Raw genomic sequence first — 26,604 nt, forward strand, 5'->3', positions numbered from 1 at the left:
CTGCGTTCAGTTGGAACTTTGCTATATTGTTCTCAAACTCATTAGTAATTCATGCTGAGAAAACAAAGGAAATTACAACCGTGAAGGAGGTTTGGATATGTGATCTTAATTATCATAAAATCTGGTGACTTTTTGCTTTGATTTTCTCCGAGAATTATTAATGGTTTGAGAAGCTATATCAAACATTCGAAAGGGTGTTTCATCCGATATCCAAACACCTTGAAGTTGGTTAAAAAAAACTCGGCTGCGCCTCGTTTTCTCAACCACTTCTCGGTGTTTGGATATCGGATGAAACACTCTTCCTCGTGTTTGATATATTACGTCTTTAACTACGGGAAGCGAGGAAAATTTCAGAAGATAATACCAAATCTGGCAAAGTAAAAATTTCCCTCTCAGTATAAATTGTATAATCCTAATTAAAGTCGATGAAAATTCAAGAAAATGCAGTATGAACCTAATTCTTTTCTGTAACGGAAGAAAATCTTGCCAGCCGAAAAAAAAAGTTCCAATTGTTCCCCGATATTGTTATTCTTGACAATTTTGTTTTGTTCGTAAAAGAAATCATTTTCAGCAGAAAGAAACATTCGCAAAAATAGAAATTCGTGATCGGTCCCTCATATTATCTTGAGAACCAACAGTTTGTGATGTGCAACCTGCAGGTCTTTTAATTTCTCAAGACCAGATCTCGTGTTTTAGTCATTAAGAAACTACCCTGTTGTAAAATCATATTTAACTTGTTAAAAATGACACTCTTGTGATACTCGGGGTCAGAACACCCGCGAGACAGGTGTACTCGCTACGCGAATTGGCCATAAAAAGGTGACGTTCTCTTGGATCTCTTTTTAATAGGTGTGCCACCAAATGGGGTTAAGAAGTTGGCCTGGGGTCAGTAAGCTAACGCCAAACTAAATACTGACCACCTCGAAGGCGAATTAGGATTTTGATTAAAGACAGTCAGAAAGAAGGAAATATGAAAGAAGAAAAAATAACGAAAATTGCATTTTTGCTTATGGTGGCGCAGATTTCTTTAGCCGTGGAATTCGAAACATTCGCAGCGTTCTCTAACCACAAACAAGGAAAAAGCAGGTACAGTATTTAAAAATCTTGATTTGACGCAAATTTCTCCTTCGTCTTTTAACGTTTTCGAGCATTTCTGTCGATTTTTTTTTTCATATATTCATTTCCGGCTCATATACAACTTTCTAACCTATTTCCGATCCTAAATCACAGAAATGACGAGAAGACAGTCAACTGTTGTCCAATTATTGGTAAGTGAGTAAGCAAACTTTTTGAAAAATAATAATATGCCAGTGAAAGGGTTGTCGTCATATGAAAAGGTCTGTTATTATTATTGTAGTTTGGCCGTCTTGCCAAGACTTGTTTGGTCATACGGTGAAACTACAATTATATTCTTCTCTTGCTTTAGAAACGGAAGTAAGAACTGCGATTTGGCCTTATGAATTAATGAATAAAACGCCTCTGAAAGACACTCTTATCAATACTATGCGCGATGTTTTCTTAGGAAAAATAGAAATAAACAGCGAGCACCGTCTTATAAGACAAAGGAAGGGGAAACACCTATAAGCTCGAGCATAACGCTTGATTACGCCACGAGCGCAGATTGACAAAAGGACAATGAAAAGGTCGTTCAATTATTATTGTTTCCTATTTCTGTTTCACTGAAGGCGTGCTCGCTCAAGAAACGGATGGAAATGTGAAGAAATTCGGAAGTCAATTAATTGCAGCCACTTACGCCAAGTTTATCGAGTCTGCAGGAGGGAGAATGGTGCCTATTTTGTATCCTTTATAAATCTGGCCCTCTTGGAATCATGTATTGGCTCAACCTCTTAAAGATGTCACTTAACTTGACATAACTTGCCTCTCTCCACCCGGGAGTATAAATGGATACCGGCGAATTATCAGAGTAGCCTGATTGTAACCGAGGTCATGCAAGGAATCGAGAGATCCTTCCGAACATGAAGGAAGGAAATGCTGAAAATCAATACGAGGAATCCCCCGACGGGGTCTTAATACGATAAGCTCCGAACTGTTTATTTTTTGAAGATTATTTCAGATATAGCAGTTATTCATGGACGTTTTCATAAGTTTCCCTCAGATTACTTACGAAAAGGTAGGCCTGTTTGGCCAAGTGCCTTTCGAGGCCGCTACTTAATGGCGAAACTTATTGTCATACCGTTTCCCTGTGTGTATAGTGTTTTTACGTTTCATTACGATATGAGCTCCACTTAAATAGATAGAACATTCTATATGACTAGATAAAATGCTTTTTTTTAAATCAGTAGCAGCATGGCTAGGCATAACATGATAAATAACGGAACATTCCGGAATATTCTGGAACATGACCCTATAAGGAAAGAAGCGTTCCTTGTGAACGTTTTATATTTAAAAAAAAACTGGAATAAATTACAGCTGGATAGGACTCTTGGCTCAAATGCAAACTTTATCTTTTACTTATACCCATTTATTATGAGTCCATGAACCATGAGCCCATGAAATAATTTCCCCTGAAGGCCATGGTTGCTATTGTGCAAAAAAAAAAAAAAAATGGAGGAGTTGGGAAAAGAATATGGAAACCTTTCTCAAAGCTTTCTCCCTACAAAACCGACAACATCTCTTTAAATTCACAGAGGTTTCCATGTTTGATTTTCTTGTGGTCGTGTTGTCGGCTTGTTCAGGGGCGTTACACGTCTGTATGCTTAACCGGGGAGACTTTATGTAGTCTTTATAACATTCCCAGCGATTTGTTGTAAATGTGTGATTCTTAACCCTTAAATCAACATCCTGCAGCATTAACTCCACTGCTAAAGAAATTGAAAAATTATTTTATTCAATTAATGGGTAAGTAGAACGACAGTCAAAGCCGACCTCAAAAGATGGAACCGGCAAAATTCTTTACTATTAAGGTATTCTTTACGGTTATAATAGAAAGACCGGAAACGTGGTATGGTGTAAACGTCGATTAAGACTATCATTTGTCACAATGTTCGCTCTCGCTTGTTTCAAGGGCGTAGGCGAAATTAAGAGAAGGGGGTAGGGTCTGCTTACAGCTTACGCCACTTTCTGAAATAATTAGGGTTTTTATCATTATAGTTTTATTATTTTGCGGTCTACAAAATTCACGTTTTATGAATCAGATTTGCAAAAACGTGAAAATCTTAAGAGTCTTTGTGGCGCAACTTTTCTCCGGTGTCAGATACCCTATTTGCTGGTCCCTCTCACTGCTTAAATATCAGTCCTCTGATACACAATATAGACCCGCGTTATAAGCCACCTCATGTAAGACACTCGGAAATTCATACCTGGGATACCTCCCTTTGAAAAACCCATGCTATTGCGCTACGAACCTATACTGCCTCATCCCCACCCACCACCCCCCCTTCACCGGGCCACTTCTCATCATACATTTCATTTGTTCCTCACTCTCGACTTATTTTACTTTCGCTACTTTTCCTTGTCTATGACTTTTACGTATTTTAGTGCCATATATCCCGGAGGTCACAGGTTGTTACACCACACAAACTACACACGAGTAGGGAAACAGATATTAGAGCTGGCAATGAAGGTAAAGTTTCAAAACCAAATAAATTAACTTCTACGGTGATTTAGTGTTATCAACTGAGTTGATAGCGTAAATCGGCCATCGTAAAGAGTTTAAGAGCTTTTCAACTCTTTACGGTAGCCAATTTACGTTATTAACTCAGCTGATAATACTAAATTACCCTGTTATACTCTCCCACCGACGCAGCACCAAAGTTTCTTCAGAAACTTACCCTCTTTATTCAGTAAACTTCCACAATTCTTCCACTAACTCGCACTGAAGTATGTCACTTGTAGATCAGTTTAGGTACCCTAATCTCCTTCAGTGAGAGTGATTAGTTATTTATAATATTTATCAAGCAATAGTTTTTGGAAGGAAGAAGCCTTAAAGATATGTCAGTGAAATGCAGCCATTTATCATCACCAAGCTGAATGGAATGAACAAAAAAATGCTACTTTGTGAAAATGCAAATTAACCTGTCAATTAAAGAACTAAATTGTGTCCCTGAACCACTAAGAATGGCAGCCTATGATTTATATTTAGGCACTTTTGTTGGAATCTACCCAAATTCATCTTAAAGCAAATTCTCTCAGTACTAAATTAATACTATTATATTCCTGTTATTATTATTGTTATTATTATTATTATTATTATTATCATTATTATCATTATTATTATATTCATCACTATTATTATTGTCATCTAATGATTAAAATACACGATCCAAATTTATCATTATGAAAAAGAACCAAATGGTGCACAATTGCCAAGAATACATCATCTAATTAATAATGATAAAATTATTATTATTATCTTTTTTTTGTCGTTACTGATGATGGTTATTTTTGGATCTACTCGCTCTTCGACCATCTGTACCAAGTTAATTACAAAAGGATCCCAATTGGCTGATGGGTTTTACGGTAGTGGTTTAAATTTTGGCATTTTAATGACTAATGGTTATCACAAAATGACACATAATGACACATTGTAAGAGAGTAAAATATTTTTACGGTTAACTTTTATCACGACTAACGGTTAAAATTTATCAGTTTTTACGCATAACGTTTAAATTTTATGACCGTTTCACGGCTAACGATGAACTCCATGGAGACCCTCTCAGAAAGTGAACAGCTTTTTATTACAAAGTATAACAAATATTTTTACAAAGTGCGACGATTTTATTACAAAGTACTTCAGGACAGAGGTAGACATGCAAACCCTTACAGGAAATTCAATTTCGCTGTCATTTCAGAAAAAATGTCATTCCAATATCGTTACACACAGATTTCTTTTCCCCACTGCAGGCTTATGATAAAGGCGATATCTTTCCGATCTGGGGAGAATGTCTGGGCTTAGAGTTGCTTTCAATGCTGGTTGCTGGGAGAGATTTACGAGTGGGGCAACTGGACCACGAATTTTTCAGCGAAGTCGATGCAAAAAATGTCAGCCTAAAATTAATTCTTCCAAGAAGTTGGTGATGCATCTGTTTTATTATTTATATTAACGATCATGTAGCCAATTAGTATTTCAACTCTGTTATAGCAGTACCGCCACTGTTTTTGTTTAGTTTTGGTGGATAACGCTTACCTGTAAGATGGATTCAGGTGATGCAATAACATCTTTAGAAAAGAATTCCAAAGACATTCCGAAATTTTAGTTTGTAGAATAACCCTCCGGGCATTTCAAAACTCTTCCTGTAAGCTTAATGTTTTGTAGTCAAACGAACCTTACTTAGCTCGCTTTCTGATGGATGACTGAGCACTGGACATTGGCCCGATGTTACAGGGATCTTCAAACTGTACAGTTTATCAAGAGGTTCTTCATGGGGTCAACCTTTGGCCGTAAAGCAGCAAAAAAATTTACAGTCAGCCATAAAATGGCAGGAATCTTAACTATTAGCCGTAAAGGCCATCACCCTTTTATCAAAACATTCGATAGATTAAATTCGCAGCAAAGGGGCACTTGAATCGGAAGATCACAGTTCGGTTTAAGCTGTCAAATAGACACAGATGTGACCCTCTACTGATACAAATCATTTTCGTTTTGCAGATTATAAAACAACTTCTCTATGGAAATTTGCTCCGAGACACGTTGTGAAATTCTTACAGAATAACAATGCAGCATACAACAATCACAGGAAGGCCATCACACTACAGGTTAGATGAAATTTTATTTCTTCTATCCTTGACGGATAATTAATCTAATGACTTAATCTAAGTTATTATTATGATCATTATTATTATTATTATTATTATTATTATTGTCATCATATTATCGATTTCTATTTTGGCACAATTCATTGCGACAGTTTTAAGGGAACAGTCCGTTTATTTTTTGCTTGGTGTTAGAGGGGGGTTTTAGGATGGATCACATGGTTTTCAGGGGGTACGGAACGGGGATCAGTCATTGCCAATTGCAACATAGCACAATGGGGAACTATAAAAAATTAACTGCACAATAATTGCTAATAAGGAGGAGCATAAGAATATTACAGTCAGCCTTCTAAGGTAAATTTCATTGTGACATCATCCAATCCTCCCCCCCCCCCCCCACCCCCTGACAAAAATATCAACCGGTCCCTAAAACGAAAAAATTATCGTATTGTTAATTTTGAGATCTTTCGAACAAGTTTTTTTAGTGTTGGTGATTCTGTAGATGCGAAAATAAGGATGTAATGTTCATGTAAACCGGAAGTTATCGATACCGGATGTTCGCTAGGAACTATGGGATATATGTAGCAGAACGATCATGGCGTCCACCGATGCTGTAACACGTCTTCTTACAACTGTTTATTAAATCGTTGTTAATCGTTTGCATCTTGTTTTGAAATCCATTCAAAACATCACAAAGGACGATAAAAATAGAGAAGAACAGTATTGAGAAGTTTTAGTATCCATTACGGGACCTCCATGCTAAAGAACAACACCCACTAAACGGAGGGAAAGTTAATCTTAGCCTTGTGATTTAACCCTAAATCTAACCCCCTTAGAGTGACCAGCATCTGATTTCTCCTAACAGTATAACGCCTGAGTCAAACATTGAGGTCACGAGAATAAATGAAATGATCACCAACTTAAGAAGCTGTTGATTGAAAAACAAATTCTCCTCGTCAGAACCTCAAGAAATGTATAGAGAACAGTGAGGAGAATATGCATACTAATGATAAGGTGTAAAGAGTTATTAAGTCTTTACATCCTCACTTGTTTCAGATTATACATTGACCCATACTACTCTGTTCTTTTGCGCCAGAATTATGGCAAGTACAGACGTCTAAATGCTTTTTTCAGAATCGTTTCAACCAGCAAAGATCGCAACGGGGTTGAATTTATTTCAACTATGGAAGGTAAGAACAAAAAGTATAAGGAATCTTAAAAAACAAACCCAAATATCATAAGCTTCGTCTGGCTTCCTCGCTACAATAGTTGACTCTTTTCAAGTTACAGTTTGTTCTGAAAAAATTATCACTTCTAAATTTCTTACTTGTAATGTTTTTGTGCAAATAGAAAAGATAGAAAGGAAGAATTCTTTTATCATATACTTTTGATGATGGCAAGAGTCTAATTGTATTATTTACAGGTAAGCGTTATCCCGTCTACCTTTTCCACTGGCACCCGGCTAAATCCCAGTTTGAATGGCGCAGAGATCTGGACATTAATCACTCGCTGGCCGATGTTCTTTCAGGCCAGTATTTTGCAAATTTCCTAATTCAAAAAGGTGAGCTTGGAAAAAGATTTTAGTTCCTCTTCCATAACAAAAAATAGCTGTAACTGATAGCAGATAATTTTTTAATGATATTCCAGTGCCATTATTGTTATAATGATCCGCTGACCAAAAAAAATCTCAGTAATCAAATTACACAAAACTAGTGGATCAAAATGCAGAGACGGAACTAGAAAAAATAACAGAAACTCAGGCAACGATCTCTTCTATTCAAAGCACGTGATTCAAGGCGAAAAAATGCTTCCTTACATACGGGGGATCAGAGTCAAAACAACACGTCACACAACATGTCACAACCAACGATGAACAACACCTGAACTTTTTGTTATATTTTGCTTGTTTTGCCTAAAAATTGAATTGAATTGGAATCATTGTTTATTTGCTTTAGTGTGATCGGTTAATTTCGTTTAAGTGATCCTGGTAACAGCAGTGAACTTATGAGAGTGCTGCGATCTAGACATGTTCTATTCTGAGCTTGTAGTATCATGGAAGAAGATACTTTATTTATTAACCCTTTAACTCCCTTTGGTGACCAGGACAGAATTTCTCCTTACACTACCAATACAATATCAAGCAGACAAGTGATGAGAATAAAGAAAATATCAATTAGAGGATTAGTTGATCCAATACCAAATTCCCTAAACTAGCATCATAAGAATCATATGGCAGAGAACAAGACAAATTACTAATAATGAAATCTAGGGAGGGAAAAGGTTAATTATAACAACAATAGTTGTAATGATAGTAATTCCTCTCTGTTGTCGGCAGCGCGCTTCAGCACTCATCGATTCTCCAGAGCAGAGGAAGAGAGGGCTTCTTTAATTTATAACTACAAACCAACTGCTGTTCAAGACTACTTGCCTTTTATACAAGCTTACTTTTTTTAAGGTCACTCAACGACGACCTGTAGAAATCCTGTATAGAAAAGATCACTTAAACGAACAACAGACGAATAAACCGAACGGCGGTAAAGGTTTTCACGATCGCCAATGGAAATTACCGCCAACAAAACCTTTTTCTATCTGTATTTTCCACACTAGTGAAACAATACTAACAACATACAGGGAATGTGAATTTATGAAAGGTCTAGTTTTTGTAATTATTCATCTTTCTATGCCCTAATTATGGCTGAAATGACTATTGTAAAAGTAAGTTTATTATCCTTTTAAATCAAACTATAAAAACAACAAATCTGCGTGCGTGCGTTTCGTGGTCGTTTCTATCGGAAAGGGGGGAGGCGGGGGGAGGTGTGGGAAGGGCTAGAGCATCAGGTTTGTCGTTAAGATTCATCTCAGTTGAATTTAAATCTGATTAAGCTGAAACATTCAATGATATCAGTTAGGGATATATTTTAGTGCATCACCTTCGTCCACCTAACTCTTCAATGGTTATTTCTGAATCCTCATTGAGATATCCTCCAATGGGAATAAGCGATTTAAGAGCTAATGTCGTCATGCATCAGACAAACAGCGGCAAGTCCCCAAAATTCGTTTTCTCTCCTACTTTCATATTCTGTAGCCCAATATCTCCTAATAATTGTGGTGTAGTTTTTTGGTGAAAATATATTTTAGTTTTCGAGAAATGATCTTTTTTGTTCGACCGCTCAAATATGCAAATTTTCACCGTGAATATTACCCGAGTTGTGTGACCTCATGTAACGAATTTACTTGACCTCCGATATTTCTGTCAGCATAATCCTTTGTTTTCGTAGTAGGGGAGAAAACGAATTTTGGGCGACTTGCCACAATATTTCAAATTTGTTCGATGGATGACATCCTCTCTTAAAAAAAAGGGACATATGCGGGATTTTGTTTCAAACCGGGATCCTTTCTTATTTCTTAAACAGAAACAAACAAAATGGATCCAAATCTACCCTGTTATGATAGTGAAAGTTACCTTTTTAACCATATTTATAAAACTGCCTCGAAAGGTCCGCGAAGGTAGCGTAACACCCAATTTGCACAATCTCTCTGAGCATTAGACAGCTCACTCGAACTCCCCTGTATCTCGTGCTGTTTTATGCTTCCCTAAACAGTTCAACTACACGGAGTTCACTTGACTTAAACTCGTAAAAATTCAGCCTGTTTTCCAAGAACTTTCTTGAATCTGGCCTTTCGGGAATCAAGTGTTTAAACTTGAACCCTGCAGAGTCGCTATGAATGTTGGGTCAAAATTCTTCCGAACTGACTGAGGAACCAAGAAACAAAAGGATTCGTATTGTTTCCGATCAGTAAAATTCCATGACTTTGCAGGACTTTTTACAAGACTTTGTTGATGTTTTCCATACCCTTTTACCAAAAAGTTGCTTTCACGGATGGTACGCGATCATTGGATTGGGGCGTTTCTTCGTTGCTGATTATCTTGGGAAAATCCGCAGGAAAACTTCCACGACTTTCTAGGTTAACGATAAGTTCATTAACCACTGTGACAATAGGTTTTCCAGCTGCAATATATTTTTAGGTTTCCTCACTTGAACGCTGTCAAATCGGGGGAAATAGCTCGGCGGGAACGGAAACTTGATATCATTTCCTGGCACACGGAGATCAACCTCAATGGCGTTCTTACCGAGCTCAAGGAGACAAGGATTTTTAAAAATAGTCAGCACTCGGTTCCAACATTAATTTATTGGGAATTTATCGTAATAAGTAATGGTAATCGGTCTGTAATCATACAAGTGATAACACTGAGGATTCCCTGTGAATGCGGCAAGGTGTATATCGGAGAGACTGGAATTAAGGAGCATGATCGAGACATCCGACTGGCCCGTACCGAGACCTCCGCCGTTTCAGAGCATGCCCACAACACCGGAACCAAGCCACTCTGGAACGAAGTAAAGTTTATTGATCGTGACCCTTATTACTACACGCGCAGGGTTAACTGGAGGCAATTCATAGAAGACTTCACCCTGACAACATCAACAGGGATAGTGGAATAGAAATTCTAGAAGCGTGGATGCCCACGATCAAAAAACACAACAGGAGAGCCGTGCGACAGCGGACCGCCGAGGGAGCAAATCACTGAGTGAAACAGCAAGGATCGAAATGCACCAATCAGAGCTGTTGAAAAACAACCAGTCACAGCAGAGCATCATGCTTTATAACATCACGCATGACCAGTCGACCTCATCGCCTGAAGAAGAATAGCAGTATGCAGTCGAAACGTTGCGATCTACATCACACGTGACTACATCGTGAGACAAACCAAAAACTTAGCTTTTATTGTTATTCACCACGATGACTAACCACGGTCTTTTTTACGAAATTATTTCGAGAATATAATGTCCAAGTAAAGTAACAGGAAGATAACTTACTCGATTGATAAGAACTTACTGAAATTATCGCAAGGATATCTTTTCATCTGCACGCCTATAATTATGAGTAGAAATACGGCTCGATAAAATTGAAAACGTAGGATGTTTGGCTACTAAATGAGCTAAGGCTACGATAGCATCGTCAAAGGAACAGTTTCCAAACAGTGTGCAGTTTGTGCTCGTTAATTGAAAAGCTGAACTACTGTTGGCTTTAAAACTTTTCTTTACAGCAAAGCTGCCTAAGGTTAAAAAAAATTGCCAGATAGGAATTGCCTGTTGTTTGACAAAAGATAAAGAATATCCTCATTTAAATTTATAAAAAGAAGAGGACAGCCAATCGAAACAAATCAAAACACGAACAAGTCTATTCCACCTATTCGGAAAGGTTTTGATGTCAAGAAACATGCTGAACATGGGTAGTCACGAACAATACTAATTCGAAATTTAATCTCGTGAGTTGTATTCAAATCTTCCGGTTATGTTACGAAATAATTCCTTTCATTGTCTCGTCTGGGAATCTCAGTAATTCAAGAAAATGACTTGTAACTAATTCTTACGATTTCTGTCCTCCTATTTCTCACTCCTTTTTTGTCTTTCGCTTTTTAGAGGATTTAACACTACTTTCAAACGAGCTTTGACTCAAGGCATCGATCCTATCGTTTATAACTGGAGCAAGACTATCTCCACCTGCACGTTTCCGGGAACGGTAGTTAATAGGAGGAACATGACACTCCTCGGCTTCCTGTAAAATGTCCTGACCCAAATAAACAGACTTCACGAGACTTTTGGTAGCTGGTACAGACGCATCATAAACACGCACAGGTCGTGGCTTTTTTACCCAAGTTATTGTAGCTAGTTGCCACGTCTACATTCTCAGGTCCTCGCTTTTTCTGTCTAATACTCAGAGCAAGTTCGTGATACTCCTTGGCCTTCTCAAAGTCGCCCAGTTTGGAGTGCACCAGACACAAGTTATTGTAACTAGTTGCCACTTGTACATTCTCGGGTCCTACCTTTTCCTTTTTAATACTCAGAGCAAGTTGGTGATACTCCTTGGCCTTCTCAAAGTCGCCCAGTTGTTTGTGCACCAGACCCAAGTTATTGTAACTAGTTGCCACTTATACATTCTCAGGTCCTAGCTTTTTCTGTCTAATACTCAGAGCAAGTTCGTGATACTCCTTGGCCTTCTCAAAGTCACCCAGTTGTTCGTAAACAGAACCCAAGTTATTGTAACTAGTTGCCACTTGTACATTCTCAGGTCCTAGCTTTTTCTGTTTAATACTCAGAGCAAGTTCGTGATACTCCTTGGCCTTCTCAAAGTCGCCCAGTTTGAAGTGCACCACACCCAAGTTATTGTAACTAGTTGCCACTTGTACATTCTCAGGTCCTAGCTTTTTCTATCTAATACTCAGAGCAAGTTCGTGATACTCCTTGGCCTTCTCAAAGTCGCCCAGTTGTTCGTAAACAGAACCCAAGTTATTGTAACTAGTTGCCACTTGTACATTCTCAGGTCCTAGCTTTTTCTGTCTAATACTCAGAGCAAGTTCGTGATACTCCTTGGCCTTCTCAAAGTCGCCCAGTTTGGAGTGCACCAGACCCAAGTTATTGTAACTAGTTGCCACTTGTACATTCTCAGGTCCTAGCTTTTTCTGTCTTATACTCAGAGCAAGTTCGTGATACTCCTTCTCCTTCTCAAAGTCGCCCAGTTTGAAGTGCACCAGACCCAAGTTATTGTAAATAGTTGCCACTTGTACATTCTCAGGTCCTAGCTTTTTCTGGTAAATACTCAGAGCAAGTTCGTGATACTTCTTGGCCTTCTCAAAGTCGCCCAGTTGTTTGTAAACAGAACCCAAGTTATTGTAACTAGTTGCCACTTGTACATTCTCAGGTCCTAGCTTTTTCTGTCTAATACTCAGAGCAAGTTCGTGATACTCCTTGGCCTTATCAAAGTCGCCCAGTTTGAAGTGCACCAGACCCAAGTTATTGTAACTAGTTGCCACTTGTACATTCTCAGGTCCTAGCTTTTTCTTTTTAATACTCAGAGCAAGTTCGTGATACTCCTTGGCCTTCTCAAAGTCGCCCAGTTGTTCGTGCACCAGACCCAAGTTATTGTAACTAGTTGCCACTTGTACATTCTCAGGTCCTAGCTTTTTCTGGCAAATACTCAGAGCAAGTTCGTGATACTCCTTGGCCTTCTCAAAGTCGCCCAGTTCGAAGTGCACCACACCCAAGTTATTGTAACTAGTTGCCACTTGTACATTCTCAGGTCCTAGCTTTTTCTGGTAAATACTCAGAGCAAGTTCGTGATACTCCTTGGCCTTCTCAAAGTCGCCCAGTTGTTCGTAAACAGAACCCAAGTTATTGTAACTAGTTGCCACTTGTACATTCTCAGGTCCTAGCTTTTTCTGTCTTATACTCAGAGCAAGTTCGTGATACTCCTTGGCCTTCTCAAAGTCGCCCAGTTTGAAGTGCACCAGACCCAAGTTATTGTAACTATTTGCCATTTCTACATTCTCAGGTCCTAGCTTTTTCTGTCTAATACTCAGAGCAAGTTCGTGATACTCCTTTGCCTTCTCAAAGTCGCTCAGTTTGTTGTGCACCAGACCCAAGTTATCGTAACAAGTTGCAACAATGGTGTGCCTAGGTCCAAACGTTTGGAGGAAATATTGCAATGAAAATTCATAGAATTTCTTTGCGGCCTGAAAATGACAATGGTTCACACATATCTCGCCGAGATTTTCCATTTTAGGTTGAATAATTTGATGAAGGGCAACTTTTAAAAGTACGTTTTCAAAACTAAGAATGAAATTTTTCAAATGTAGGGCAAGGGCGTGGCTTTGCAAAATTGAATCTGACGCTTCCTTCGGTAGGTTGGCATCTATAAACTGGTTAAACGCCGCAACAGCGCTTTTCAAAGTTTTAATGTGACGGCTTTCCGGATAGCCCTTAATCAAAGACTTTACGACATCGCGCACAACCTGATGTACCCGTATGTGGAAACCAAACCCATCTTCATGTGTTAAAATTAGCGAACATCTTTGGAGTTTCATAATTATCATCTCTTCATCTTTTGTTCCTTCATCGACGCTTACGATATAATTCACCACGATATCCGCATTTAAGGGCTGTGACGAAAGGAGGCAGAGAAAACTTAATGCATGATCTATGATTCTGTCTGATTGCATCACTTCTTTAATGGCCAGTATTGTTGCTGTTGTCATCGATTTCTTGTAACATGAGTTGGTCTCTGTAAGTAGAGTCTCTGTCGCATCACGCTGCCCTTTCTCTACTTTCTTCAGAAAGTCATTCCATCCAAACTCTGAGGAACGTTTGCTCTGTCGGAGTTGCTTCACATAGGTGGCTGCGCTTGCTAAAGCAAGAGGTTGGTAGTCGAGTTCTCTAGCTACTAGTTCTCCCATCTCACTATCACTGATACCAGAAATAAGGGCTAACAAAGAACACGCCTCTTGGGACTGCATACCCTCGCTTACTGAGATGTGTCGAATGGAAGTGCTTGTTAACGGTATACATGTACTATCTTGGGTTGTGATCAACAGATACCCCTTTCCCCATTGTCCGTGTCCTTGCTGGGGTAAATGAACATGCATTTCAGATAAGCTTTTCACGTTGTCAGCCAACAGAAGCCAGGACTCGTACTGACCGATCTTTGAGCTGATTAAGGATATCAGGCTGTTAATCTTGTCCTCTGTCTTCAAATCTTTGGAGATATGGATTTGTGTAATCGCATCTTCGGGGCACTTCATTTGTCTAGCGAACGTGATGTAAGAATCCAAAAGTGTGCCCAGCGTCTCGGCATTCAGTGTCATAACAAACACTTCAGAGCAAGAATCTTCTTGGGCTTTCTCGTAAAATCTCTTGGCTACAAGACCTGCCAGTTGGGATTTACCGCTTCCAGGATTCCCGGATATATACAAGATACTTAAGTTGCTCGCATCAGCTTGCTTAAGCTCCTGCAGCAGTTTTGTGATGTCAGCAACCTCAACATCGCGACTTGCTATGTCGTGCGAAGGTTTAGGAGGAAGAATGCAAAACGGGGAGGTGTCGTTCAGTAGTTGTTCTGAAAGAACCTTAACTTGTTTTTCTTTCTCTTGTAACTGATCTTCGAGGCTCTTCCGTCTCTCTTCTGTTTCCTTTAGGTTATCTTTAAGGTTCCTTTGTCGTTCTTCTGTTGTCTCAAGCTGGTCTTTAAGGTTCCTGCGTTTTTCTTCTGTTTCCTGTACCTCATTTTCTTTTTTCTCTAAGAGGTCCTCAAGGTCCACTCGTTTTTCTTCTGTTTCGTTAATCTCATTTTTAAGAGCCTGTAGTTGTTTTTCAGTTTCCTTCAGCTGATCTTCAAGACAAATTCGTTGTTTTCTTGTTTGCTTCAGCTGATCTTCCAAATCCTGGCGTTGACTCTCTATCTTCTTCAGCTGATCTTCAAGGTCCTTATTGTCTTTCAATTTTATGTGCAAGTCTTTCTTTAAAGCTTTCACTTTGTCTAAGAGATCTCTTAACTCCTCTGTCGGAAACGTCTTTTGGTTTGTCATCTCTTGAATTTCTACAGTGGAAAGACCTAGTGCTTGGAATGCAGCAAAAACTTTGCCAATAGCATTTTTGAAGTCTAACTCCGAAAGTTGACCTTGTGGCATATGAGCAAATTCTTCATTGCGAAATTTTCTGAGATCGTTGATATTCTTTCTCACCACAGCGTTTAGTCTGAAGATGCAATCTGAGTAGAGGATGGCGTAAAACAACATCGTAGAATCCCATTCCGCTCTATTTCCTTTAATCATGGTCGACAACATATGCTTGTTCCTCCTTTGGTTTTTCGGGGACTCGTTACTATAAAAGTCTTTCCCGTTACTAGGATCATCTTTCCATTCTCCAAAAGTAGTCCTGTAACGACTGTCCCATTCTTGTTTGAAAATTATTCGCAAACCTTCGGTTAGGATATCAGTTGTGACGTGACAAATCTTGAAATAGTTTAGTTGCTCATCAGTATATTCTTTTGCAGCGGCCATGTCTTTTGTAGGCGTGTCTTGTAAACCTTTGTTAAAAATACTAATATCAGCTAACAGTCAAAAATAATTACCAAATTCTAAATCTTTAGTAATTAAACCATTTCAAGCGACAGCAAAAAACTGGTAACAGTATCTTTAAGACCTGTGCAAGCGTCAAAGGAGCTCCGTGCTGAAAGATATCATGCAGTCTATTTAAAGGGCGTTAATCAAATAATTAGTTAATTAATTGATAAATCAATTTCAAACCAATCAGTTATAAAATCAGTTAAACGAAGTAGAAAGTAAAGGAGAGAAAATAAAGTGTTGGGTTTAAGAACCATTGATAAAACCAAGCCCATGGAACATTCGGGCAAATTCCGTAACATTCCTGAACATTCTATATTACAAATAGAGAAGCCTTGACTGTGATCTGTTCTGTTGTAAAACACGCAGGAAGCGACTAGAGCGCGAAAGAAGTGAGGTGTTTTGTCTCTGCTCACGTTATCATAACGTAAATAACGGCGCCTGGCATGTTTACAAAGCTTTGTTGGTCCGCCTGTTGCTAAATGGTCGGACTTAGTACACGCACCTGAGATGCGCACCAACATGGCGGACGTTTAACTTGCATAAATGTATGACGTCAGCTGCAAACCGAGAATTTGGCAGATAAAGTGACAACTTTAGCTCAGCTCTGTGCTTTGTACTCTGATAAAGCAAGTTCTTTTAACCAATAACAGCGCGCGTTTTATACGAACTTTATTAAAAAAACATCCTGAATCATTTTTGAATCATCCCACACACACCAAAAAGTCAACAATCGTGAAGATTGTGACAAAAAAAAGTTTCTACAGCCCACTATTGATCAGGTTGCATCTTTTAGGTACATTTTGGTGTACAAATTAATTTTTTTGAAACTCAGTTTCATGCAAAATTGCTGTCCAGCAATCAAGCGAGGGAGGTAGTCACAGAAATAAGGCAAGAGAATGAATTTTTTTGTTTTACATTTAATGTGAATACATCTGAAGAGACCCTCCCTCTGATGGTTTTTGCTTAACCTTTTAACCCCTAAGAGTGACTAGCATCTAATTTCTCCTTACAATATCACTCCTGAATTTCACATTAAGGTCATGAGAATATGGAAAATGATCACCAGTTAGAGAAACTCTTGATTGTTAAACAAATTTCCCCTTGTCAACACCTCATGAAATGTATAGAAGACGGTATGGAGAATATGCAAACTGATGTTAGGGTGTATATGATGTTATATGATGGCACATAGATCATGTTTTATTGATATGATGTTATATATGTACTTGTATTTCATGTCAGCTTGGTGACAGGAAAATCAAATACCATCCCCTTTGCTCTCTATACAAAGAATGACATGTTGTCCTCGCTCCCTGAATGAGTTTTACATACTGCCCCCTTCTCGATTTTATCTCCCTCCCTTCTAACAATTGTTGCACAATCTCTAAAAAGGAATATTGGGAAGAGCGCATGCGTCACCAAGTCAGCCACAGCAATCCAATCCAATCTTGTAAAGAAGATAAATAATCAATTTGGATGTTTGGATGATAAACCTTTACCAGTTTGTATCCAAATCATGTGACTGAAGTTGTGTCGAAACGACTTTCGACGTGTATCGGATCGACTTAATCGATGTATCGAATCAACTTCAGCTTGTTTCGAATCACCTCATAAGGAAACGACCGTAAACGGTTAAATTTATTCTACGCCCGGCGTGGTGAAACATCGCGTGACCTAACGTACTCCCTTAAAGCCTGTCACGCAATTGCAAAGTGCACGTATCGCCGAACATGTGTTGTTTCCAAATGAGTAGTTGTATGGGAAATTGTGCCCTTTCGCGACAACACATTGTGGAAAAGTACCTTATATATTCCTGAAACTATTCCATCCCGCACAAAAACGAAGAAAAAAATGAATTCTAAGATACTGATTTTCTGGTTTCAATTCTAAAAATAAGCGTAATCACATCATCAAGAACTCGAAGGTCTTCTTTTACGTACAGTGCCTGGTTGATGTGGTCCCCACTGTGATATCGAACGATGTACAATGTTTAGTCGCCTTCTCTGGAAACAGGCGACGAAAAATTTCTAAAGATCCCTGATTTAAGAGACCACTGTATGGATAGTGCCTAAGTTAAGTTAATGAAGTTAACGACCTCAAGATAAACGTTCAAGAAAATAGGTTTGAAGCCGAAGAAAATAAAGAGGGCATTTTGGAATGAAGCGTGCAAATTGAAGAAAGAGGGGGTGAATTTGGGAAAGCCATCAATGACATCGAGTTAGCAATTAAAGAATTTAGGAGTCGCAGCGAAAGAAGAAGAAGAGCGAGCCGAAAAACAGAGAAAGAAGAAATTCGACGATGAAATGAAGTTAGAGAAAGCCAAACTAGAGCAGAAACGTAAATATGAGAAGAAAATCGACGGGAAAAAAGATCAAAACATCAACGCCAAGCTGTCAAAATTGGTTATTACAAAGTTCAAAGGCATCCCACCGACTGGCTGTGCCTTACGGGAAATTTTCACCTGCGCACAGAGATAACAAGGGTGAACCGTGGTGTGCCGCTAACCCTAACCAATCCTTGGTACAAAGACATCTTGGCGAAGTACGACCACCTAAGAGGAGTGGAAATAGATGACGTTGATTTGAAGTGTACTTAATCCTCGGAACAAGCGAATGCGCAAAAATCAAGACGGAAACCGTACCCAAAATGGGGAAACGTGGAGAACCGATAGCTGAACTTACGCGCTTTGGATGGACCCTTATGTCTCCTGAGAGCGAACCACACCTAATCAAGATGTTTCTGACCCAGACATCCAAAGTTGATTATGAAGAGCTTTGCTGGCTCGATTCATGTGCTTGGATTAGAGGATGGTCCCGATGTCGACCAAAACCTAGTGCACGAGGACTTTAAAGAACAGCTTGTGAGAAGCTCCGAAGGATGGTACGAAACCGGTCTACTCTGGAAGGGAAACCATTCACCCTTACCTTACAACAAGCAAGAGAGTTTGAAGCGCTTGGACGACTTGATGAGAAAATTAGAGAAGCAGGCAGGCATGTTGCAAAAGTATGATGACATCATCCAGGACTAGATGACGCAAGGAATAAGGGAACGAGCGCTCAGGAAGCCAGAAGAAAGAGCTCTACCTTCCATACAAAGCCGTAATACGGGACACGGTAGAGTGCACTAAGATCTGCATCGTCCACGATGGATCTGCCCACCCTGAGCACCCTCCCTTAATGAGTGTTCACAGACAGGGCCACCCTTGCAGAATAAGCTTTTGAGTGTACTCGCTAAGAACGGATTCTATCCCGTGGCTATAGCAGGCGATCTAAAACAAGCGTTCTTGCAAGTGAGGATCAGAGAGGAAGACCGGAACACGACGCGATTTCATTGGTTGAAGGACCTAGAGACCAAGCAAGTGGAGACAATCAGATTCACACGAGCACTATTCGGGCTGTCCACATCACCATTCCTCCCTTGGAGGAGTTATAGATCAGCACCTGCGAAACCTTCAGCAGAACTTCCCAAACGAAGTCGAAGAAGTTAAACGGAGCCTCTATGTTGACAACTTGATTACTTGCGTAACAACTGTAGTCGAGAAAGAAGCAGCCCAAGCTAATTTCAGAGAAGGGAGATTCCAGCTGCACAAATGGCATTCAAATGTGCCATCCCTAAAAGAGCCACCATCCTCAGAGAAAGCAGCAGAAGAACATTCAACCACTCAACAGGAAGCAAGTCACAGCCTTGCCACGCCCGTGGAGGAAACAGCGGGACAACAACCAACTACTATGCTACACACAAGCCAAACCTTCGCCAAGTACTATCTGGGTGTAAAGACGGGGGAGACCAAACTGCTAGACGTACCGTGGAACAAAAAAGTGGACACAATAGAAGTCGCCTTTCCAGCCCCAATCGTCAAAGTAACCAAAAGAGAAATCCTCAAGAAGATAGCTAAGATATACGACCCTTCAGGGTTAGATTCACCCGTCACCTTGGCTGGAAAGATGTTGTATAGAGAAACATGCGACACCCAAGTACCTTGGGACTGTGATCTTCCCAGAGAGCTAAAGAACGCGTGGGAGAACTGGGAAAGAATGCTGACTGGAAAAGTAGAAGTTCCAAGAAGCCTTGTCGAATACCGAGAAGAAATCTTAAGTATCGACCTTCGCGCTTTCAGAGATGCCAGTAGCAATTTAGCAGCCGTGTATGCAGTCACACAACAATCGTCAGGCATCACCCAAGGTCTGGTAACCTCAAAGTCCAGACTGGCAAAGAAAAGTTTAACCATACCAAAGCTCGAGTTAGTCGCTGGGCACGTGGCAACCAATCTTGTGGACAAATTGAAGGAAGCCTTGAAAGGATTCTCTATCGGGAGCGTGTACGGTTGGCTCGACAGCAGTGTTGCCCTACATTGGATCAAAGGGGGTGGAAATTACAAGTAGTTTGTGAGAAATCGAGTTCGGAAGATCCAGGACAAGAATTACATCTGTTGGCGACACGTTGGGACGACGGGCAACCCTGCTGACTTCGGAAGCCGAGGAGGAGTTGCAGGAGACAACAAACCTGTGGTGGCCTCCAGATATTGTGACAAGTCCGAGCAGAGGCAAGATGAGGCCACAGTCATCAGGGAAGTATTAGCAGTCACCATTGAAACAAATGACGGACATGATAAGCTGATGCAGAAATGGGACCTATGGACAACCATCCGAGTCAGGTCTTGGGTGTCGCGTTTTATTAGAAACTGCAGAGCCAAACATCAGCAAAGAATCACCGGACCAATCACTACTCAATAAACTAGTAAGCACATGAAGTTCTAGCAAAAGGGACACAAATCAGATGCCAAGGTACAAGCAGGTTTTAGGAAGATCAACAACGTCCCAATCTCCAAAAGAACGCAGATAGACTGTACGAATGCAGAGGGCGTATCCAGGGAGACTACCCCATTTACCTTCCAGATGATGCTTTGCTCAGCAAAAGGCTGGTATTGCAAGCCCACCTTCAGACTCTCCGTGGGGGAGTCAGTTTGACGATGGAAAAGATACGAGAGAAATGTTGGATACCTCACCTCAGAAGACTAACAAAGAGAGTGATAAATGAGTGCCTTGGGTGTAAACGCTTTCAAGTGACCGCCTTAGAAAACCCACCGACTGGAAACCTACCCAAAGAAAGAACAGAAGGATCAGTGCCCTTCAAGTCAATCGGAGTCGACTTTGCTGGGCCTATCAAGTACTTCAGCAAGAATAAAAGCGAGATGAAGGCATACATTCTAATATATGCATGCAGCTCAACCCGTGCCGTCTATTTGAATCTACTATCAGATCAAACAACGGAACACTTGTTGTGCAGTCTGAAACGTTTAGTGGCAAGACGAGGACGGCCAGAGAAAATCTTCTCCGATAATGGGAGAACCTACGTTTCAGCATCCAAATAGCTAAAGAAAGTTCAACAAGATGAGAAGATGAACGACTGGCTGGCCAAGCAAAACATCCAGTGGCAGTTTAATCTCAGTAGAGCTCCATGGCGGGTCAGTTCGAAAGATTGATTGGCATCATGAAGCAGAGTATGTACAAAGCAATTGGAAACGGTCAATTGCGCTGGTATGAATTGGAAGAGGTCATCTTGGATGTGGAGACAACCCTTGACAAAATACCCCTTGGTTATGTAGCAGACGATATTTAAATGCCAGTTTTGACCCCCAACCTTATGTTGTTTGGACAGCCAAATCAAATTCCTGAAGAAGAACCAACCAACGTTGAAGATTAAGTTCTCCGAAAACGCGCCAAATACCTACGGAAATGTAAGGACGTCCTATGGAAAAGATGGACAACCGAGTACCTAAAGGCCCTTAAAGAGCGTCACAATCTCAACCATCAAACGGAAGAAGCTACCTTGAAAGAAGAAGACTTGATGCTTATCAAGGGAGAGGAGTGTAACAGAGGCAAATGGAAGATTGGTGTGGTGGAACACCTGATTCGAGGTCGAAATGGAGTGATACGAGGGGCGCAGCTTAGCGCTGGGAAGACGCACATAGAGAGACCACTGCAGCTGCTGTATCCTCTTGAATTCACCTTCAGCAGACCTCAACAAAGAAGAGGAGAGACGCTAGGAGCTGACGCCAGAGAATTCTAGCCGGGAATAATAATAATAATAATAATGAACGTTCTTTAATACGCATTTAAGAATCTCAATGCGCTTACAATTTTTACTAAGGTTGAGATCGGACGTCAGCATAATCAGGCGCCTCTGGCAGCCGCTTTAGTCCATGTAACGACCTCACCTTTTCCCCCCCATCCCACCCCAGGGGAGGACATCCATCACACAGTAATCTCGTGCGTGGGAAATTAACGTCTCCTACCCCTAACCCTGCAGGAGACGGGACCTCCATTTATTCGTCCCTATCCGAGAAGACTAGAATATCTAACCATTTCTTGATGTTGAGAAAGGAAGCATATTCTTCTCAGTTAATTTTAAGACCCTGAGTGTTGGTCCGGCCGGTATTGAACTCTCGACCTCCCGCACAGCAGTCCGGCGCTCTCCCAATTGAGCTAACCAGGCGGCGGTCGGAAGAGAAAGGGAAGAGCCGCAGCAGATGATTTGGGTTGATTGATTGTGAGATCAGAGTTACTAGTAAGTAGGAGAACAAAAGTAGAGTACATCAAACCAGTGTGATTGTTTGTCGCGAGATCATTTACGACACATAAGCAAAGAGCTTCCACGTGTGAATTTTGTCAAATGCGCGATGTAAACAAAATATGCAAATACGTGAAAAACGAGCCCCAAGATGAGCGATTGCCGCGGAAATTCCCTCAGGGGATTCGTCCGGGTACAAGATTATGAGACCTTCCAGATTTATTAACTTTCATTTGATATCATCTTTTTCTGAATAACTCGGGTGCTTTTGGAGATTTCAAAACTTTTTTTCATGGACAGATAAAATTTTTTAATCCAGTGAAGTGAAATAAAAGAAAAAAACGGCCTCTGAAGGTGGGAAGTAACCTTAAAGGGCGGTAATTAATTAGTAAATTGATAAATCAATTTCAAACCAATCAGTCATAAAATCAATAAAACGAAGTAGAGAGTAAAGGAGAGAGAATAAAGCGCTGGAATTAAGGACCATCGATAAAACCAGGTCCATGGAACATTCTAGCAAATTCCGTAACATTCCTGAACATTCTTTAGAACAAACAGAGAAGCCTTGACTGTACTCTGTTCTGTTGTAAAGCAAGCAGGAAGCGGCTTTACAACTTCGTCTTAAGTTTCTTCCCACTTCTTAAGTAGCGATCTCTCTAGGAGCAGTCCACAACATTTCGCATCGGGAAAACGTTTTGCCTCAAATTTTGCCCATTAAACTATCTTTGGTAGTTAGTAAATACGACCACATTAGTTTCTGGAAATATTTTCAAGAAACTTTAAGAGAGCTCTCAATAATCAAAGCTGCAAAAGGCCCTTTTTCGACCTTTTGCGACATCGAAAATTTCAAAAGTTGACAAGCTTGCCCCTCGTAACACACTACATACAGAAAGGAATCGTTTGTACTCCTGAATTGCGTGATATCTAAGGGGCTTGGGAAGTATTTCAATTTTGAATAGTGTTTATACAGAGGTTCGACATAATTTATTCAAAAAACACCCGTTAGACAACTTTCTGAAATTAGTCAAAAGTACTCTTTCTTTCTTGGGTGATATTTCTCAAGTCCAGACGGACAATGAAAAAAATCCGATTGATTTCCTCTAACAAGATTTTCGAAAGCGTAGAAATGCAAAAACATCTTGCACTTATTAATTTCCTTCGCCGTAGTGACTTCAAACTTTTAGAAATTTTGCTAGCGTGACAGCAAAATTATGCAAATTAGACTGTTGAGCAAACTCCGACCGTTCTTCATTAGTAGCTTCATAAATCTAGGATTTAAGCAATTTTGAAAAGAAAAGATAGAAGGAAAAAGCTTTTGGAGCACACTGATTGATACTCTAAAAATTTTAAACTGCTAAAATCTGGTAAACGATTCTGTCTCGTGACGAAAAAGGTAAACAAAACGTAACGAATATCATATCATAAAACATCTTTAACGTATTTCCAGAAACCAATGTGGTTTTATTTAGTAACTACCAAAGATAGTTTAATGGGCAAAATTTGAGGCAAAACTTTTTTCCGATGCGAAATGCCCTGCACGGCTCTTACAGAGATCGCCTCTTAATTGGAAAGTTTGGTTTGTAAACCTGTACCAGTTTGTATCTAAATCATGTGACTGAAGTTGTGTCGACTAAATCGATGTATCGAATCAACTTCAGCTTGTTTCGAATCACCTTATATGAAAACGACCGTAAACAGTTAGATTTATTCTACGCTCTGCATGGTGAAACATCGCGTGGCCTAATGTATTCCTTTAAAGCCTGTCGCGGAAATTGCATGCATCGCCGAACATGTGTCGTTTCCAAATGCATAGTTGTTTGGAAAACTGTGCCATTTCACGACGAGAAATTGATGAAAAATACCTAATACATTCCAGAAACTATTCCATTCCGCACAGAAACGAGGAAAAGCGACGAAGGATTTCTTAAGAAGATAACTGATTTTAGAGATTATTGTTTGTTTGTCTGTTTGTTTGTGATTGTATGGAGAGTGCCTCCAATTGAGCGCGCAGAGCGAACTGATTGGATTAATGTAAGGTGCATCAACAGTGCGATCCTACGTAAAAAGTGACGACTCCATAAGACAAACAATAAAACTTTTCATTACCAAGGTAGTCACCGCGGTGAATAATCACAACAAGTTGTAGGCCATTGCGTGAAAATATATGAAACTTAACCCTTTCCTTGGAGTGTATTTTTGGTACAAGAGTCGGGGATTTCAAAGATGAATGTGCCAATTTACCATTACGTAGCAGGTCGTGTTACATTCTCGACTAAATAATTCAGTTCACATGCACCCTAACTAAACTACTGTGATTTTTCACTTGTTCCAATAGAGGCATATATCAAGCACAAACAATCGGTTAACTGTAAAATGAATATTGATCATCATTATTTCTAGTGATTTGTAAAGGCAAATCAAATTAACGCTGTTATCGCCCATTTGAAAAATAACTCCGAATGATGTATCGCACTTGTCTAGTGAATCTTTGATAGTGAGCCACCAGGTGCATGGAAACAACATTAGCAGACATAAACAGAAAAAAGAATCAGTAATCTTACCACAATTACTTGATCTCACATCGTGTAATCACCAGTAGCGAAGGCTGAAATTTCTCAAGCAGGACTCTCTGTTTATCACAGCAGCGCAGGATGTTGATCCTTCTGTTGGGTTTGATGCAGTCACCTCAACGCCACTGTAAATACAGATTACGGTCCTGAAGCGATTGATCAAAGTTTTCAAGTTGTTACACAGCAATTAAACGACCGGCTGACCAACTACGAAATCCGTAAATCAGGGCGTAAGCGGAAGTCGAAACTGAAAGTACTTGGTCAGCACAATAGTTATGGTTCGTTTGAGGCTTTGGAATAGGGAAAGGAGGATAAGAGGAAATGTACAATGCGGAATTACGAGATGAAAAATGGAACCATATTAAAAGTGATAAATAATTAATTTGTTTGTTTGGTTGGTAAACTTTTACGAGTTTGTGTCGAAATCATGTGAATGAAGTTGTGTCGAAACGACTTCCTATGTGTATCGGATCAACTTAGTCGATGTATCGAATCAACTTCAGCTTGTATGAAATCACATTATATGGAAACGACCGTTAACGGTTGCATTTATTCTACGCCCGCCGAGGAGAAACATCGCGTGACCTAACGTATTCCCTTAAAGCCTTTCACGAAAATTGTATGCATCACCGATCATGTGTAGTTTCCAAATGCCGAGTTGCATCTAAAACTGTGCCATTTCACGACGAGAAATTGATGAAAGATACCTTATATATTCCACAACAAAATATATCCATTGCGTGAAAATACATGAAACTTAACCCTTTCCTTGGAGTGCATTTTTGGTACAAGAGTCGGGAATTTCAAATATGAACGTGCCAATTTACGATTACGTAGCAGGTCGTTTTATATTCTTTACTAAATCATTCAGTTCACTTGCAACTGAACCTATCAACTGTGATTTTTCACTTGTTCCAACAGAAGCATTATCGAGCACAAACAATCGGTAACCTGTAAAATTTATATTGGTCACTATATCTATTGATTTGAAAGGCAAATCAAATTAACGCTGTTATCGCCCATTTGAAAACTAATTCCCCATGATGTATTGCACTTGTCCAGTGAATCTTTGGTAGTGAGCCACCAGGTGCACGGAAACAACATTAGCAGACATAAACAGAAAAAAGAATCTGTAATCTTACCACAATTACTTGATCTCACTTCGTGTAATCACCAGTAGCGAAGGCGGAAATTTCTCAAGCAGAACTCTCTGTTTATCACTGCAGTGCAAGATGTTGGTCCTTCTGTTGGGTTTGATGTGGAACAGCAGTCACCTCAACGCCACTGTAAATACAGTTTACGGTCTTGAAGCGACTGATCAAAGTTTGAAAGTTGTTACACAGCAATTCAACGACCGGTGACCAACTGTGAATTTGGTAAATTACGGCGTAAGCGAAGACAAAACCGTAAGTACTTGGTCAGCACAACAGTTATGATTCGTTTGGAGCCTGGGAATAGTGGTGGGAGGATAAGAGGAAATCACGAAATGGGAAATGAAGACAAACTGCGGCTCAAGTTTGCTGTTGTTATCGTCTTTTTTAACCCTTTAACTCTCAGATCAAATTTGTGTTTCTCCACACTGTCAACCATACAATTCTTATAAAGTTAGTTCAGAGAATTCAGTATTGGATCAACTAATTATCCTCAAATTGATATTTTTCTTAATTCTCATCACTTATCTAGTTGATAATGTATTGATATTGTAAGGAGAAATTTTGATTCGGTCATTCATGGGAGTTAAAGGGTTAAATTAAATTAACTCATTTTGCTTCCCCTTTTCTTGGGACGTAA

The 26,604-nt window shown here is 39.8% G+C and overlaps 3 protein-coding genes across 4 annotated transcripts in view; 1 reads left to right on the forward strand and 2 right to left on the reverse strand.

Annotated features, from left to right (window-relative positions):
- The window catches only part of LOC131787508 (UBX domain-containing protein 4), an 85,661-nt gene that overhangs the window by 48,936 nt on the left and 10,121 nt on the right, over positions 1 to 26,604 (reverse strand). The gene's annotated exons all lie outside the window — the stretch shown is intronic.
- On the forward strand, positions 971 to 8,297 carry LOC131787367 (gamma-glutamyl hydrolase-like). The gene is made up of 10 exons (XM_066173551.1): positions 971 to 1,086; positions 1,231 to 1,268; positions 1,686 to 1,797; positions 2,809 to 2,859; positions 3,499 to 3,583; positions 4,864 to 5,029; positions 5,609 to 5,715; positions 6,809 to 6,902; positions 7,136 to 7,273; positions 8,048 to 8,297. Exons 1-10 carry the CDS (start codon positions 971 to 973, stop codon positions 8,164 to 8,166), a joined length of 1,026 nt encoding a protein of 341 aa, XP_066029648.1. The 3' UTR covers positions 8,167 to 8,297.
- On the reverse strand, positions 10,258 to 26,205 carry LOC131787372 (uncharacterized). 2 transcript variants are annotated; one of them, XM_066173355.1, is made up of 3 exons: positions 25,956 to 26,205; positions 24,805 to 24,938; positions 10,258 to 15,633 (listed from the first exon to the last, which is right to left on the reverse strand). In XM_066173355.1, exon 3 carries the CDS (start codon positions 15,605 to 15,607, stop codon positions 11,984 to 11,986), a length of 3,624 nt encoding a protein of 1,207 aa, XP_066029452.1. In that variant the 5' UTR covers positions 15,608 to 15,633; positions 24,805 to 24,938; positions 25,956 to 26,205; the 3' UTR covers positions 10,258 to 11,983. The 2 variants fall into 2 exon arrangements, with proteins under 2 accessions (XP_066029452.1, XP_066029453.1); XM_066173356.1 differs by having other exon boundaries at positions 24,805 to 24,959.

The sequence above is a fragment of the Pocillopora verrucosa genome, chromosome 10, assembly GCF_036669915.1.
Source record: "Pocillopora verrucosa isolate sample1 chromosome 10, ASM3666991v2, whole genome shotgun sequence".
NCBI classification, from domain to species: domain Eukaryota; kingdom Metazoa; phylum Cnidaria; class Anthozoa; order Scleractinia; family Pocilloporidae; genus Pocillopora; species Pocillopora verrucosa.

What these genes read in the sequence shown, in the direction of transcription:
- LOC131787367 (XM_066173551.1), top strand. Translation starts at nt 971, where the DNA reads ATGAAAGAAGAAAAAATAACGAAAATTGCATTTTTGCTTATGGTGGCG. An exon ending in CACAAACAAGGAAAAAGCAG is followed by an intron (nt 1,087 to 1,230) that starts GTACAGTATTTA and finishes CCTAAATCACAG; the next exon opens with AAATGACGAGAAGACAGTCA. An exon ending in TTATTTTATTCAATTAATGG is followed by an intron (nt 2,860 to 3,498) that starts GTAAGTAGAACG and finishes TACGTATTTTAG; the next exon opens with TGCCATATATCCCGGAGGTC.
- LOC131787372 (XM_066173355.1), bottom strand. Translation starts at nt 15,607, where the DNA reads ATGGCCGCTGCAAAAGAATATACTGATGAGCAACTAAACTATTTCAAG.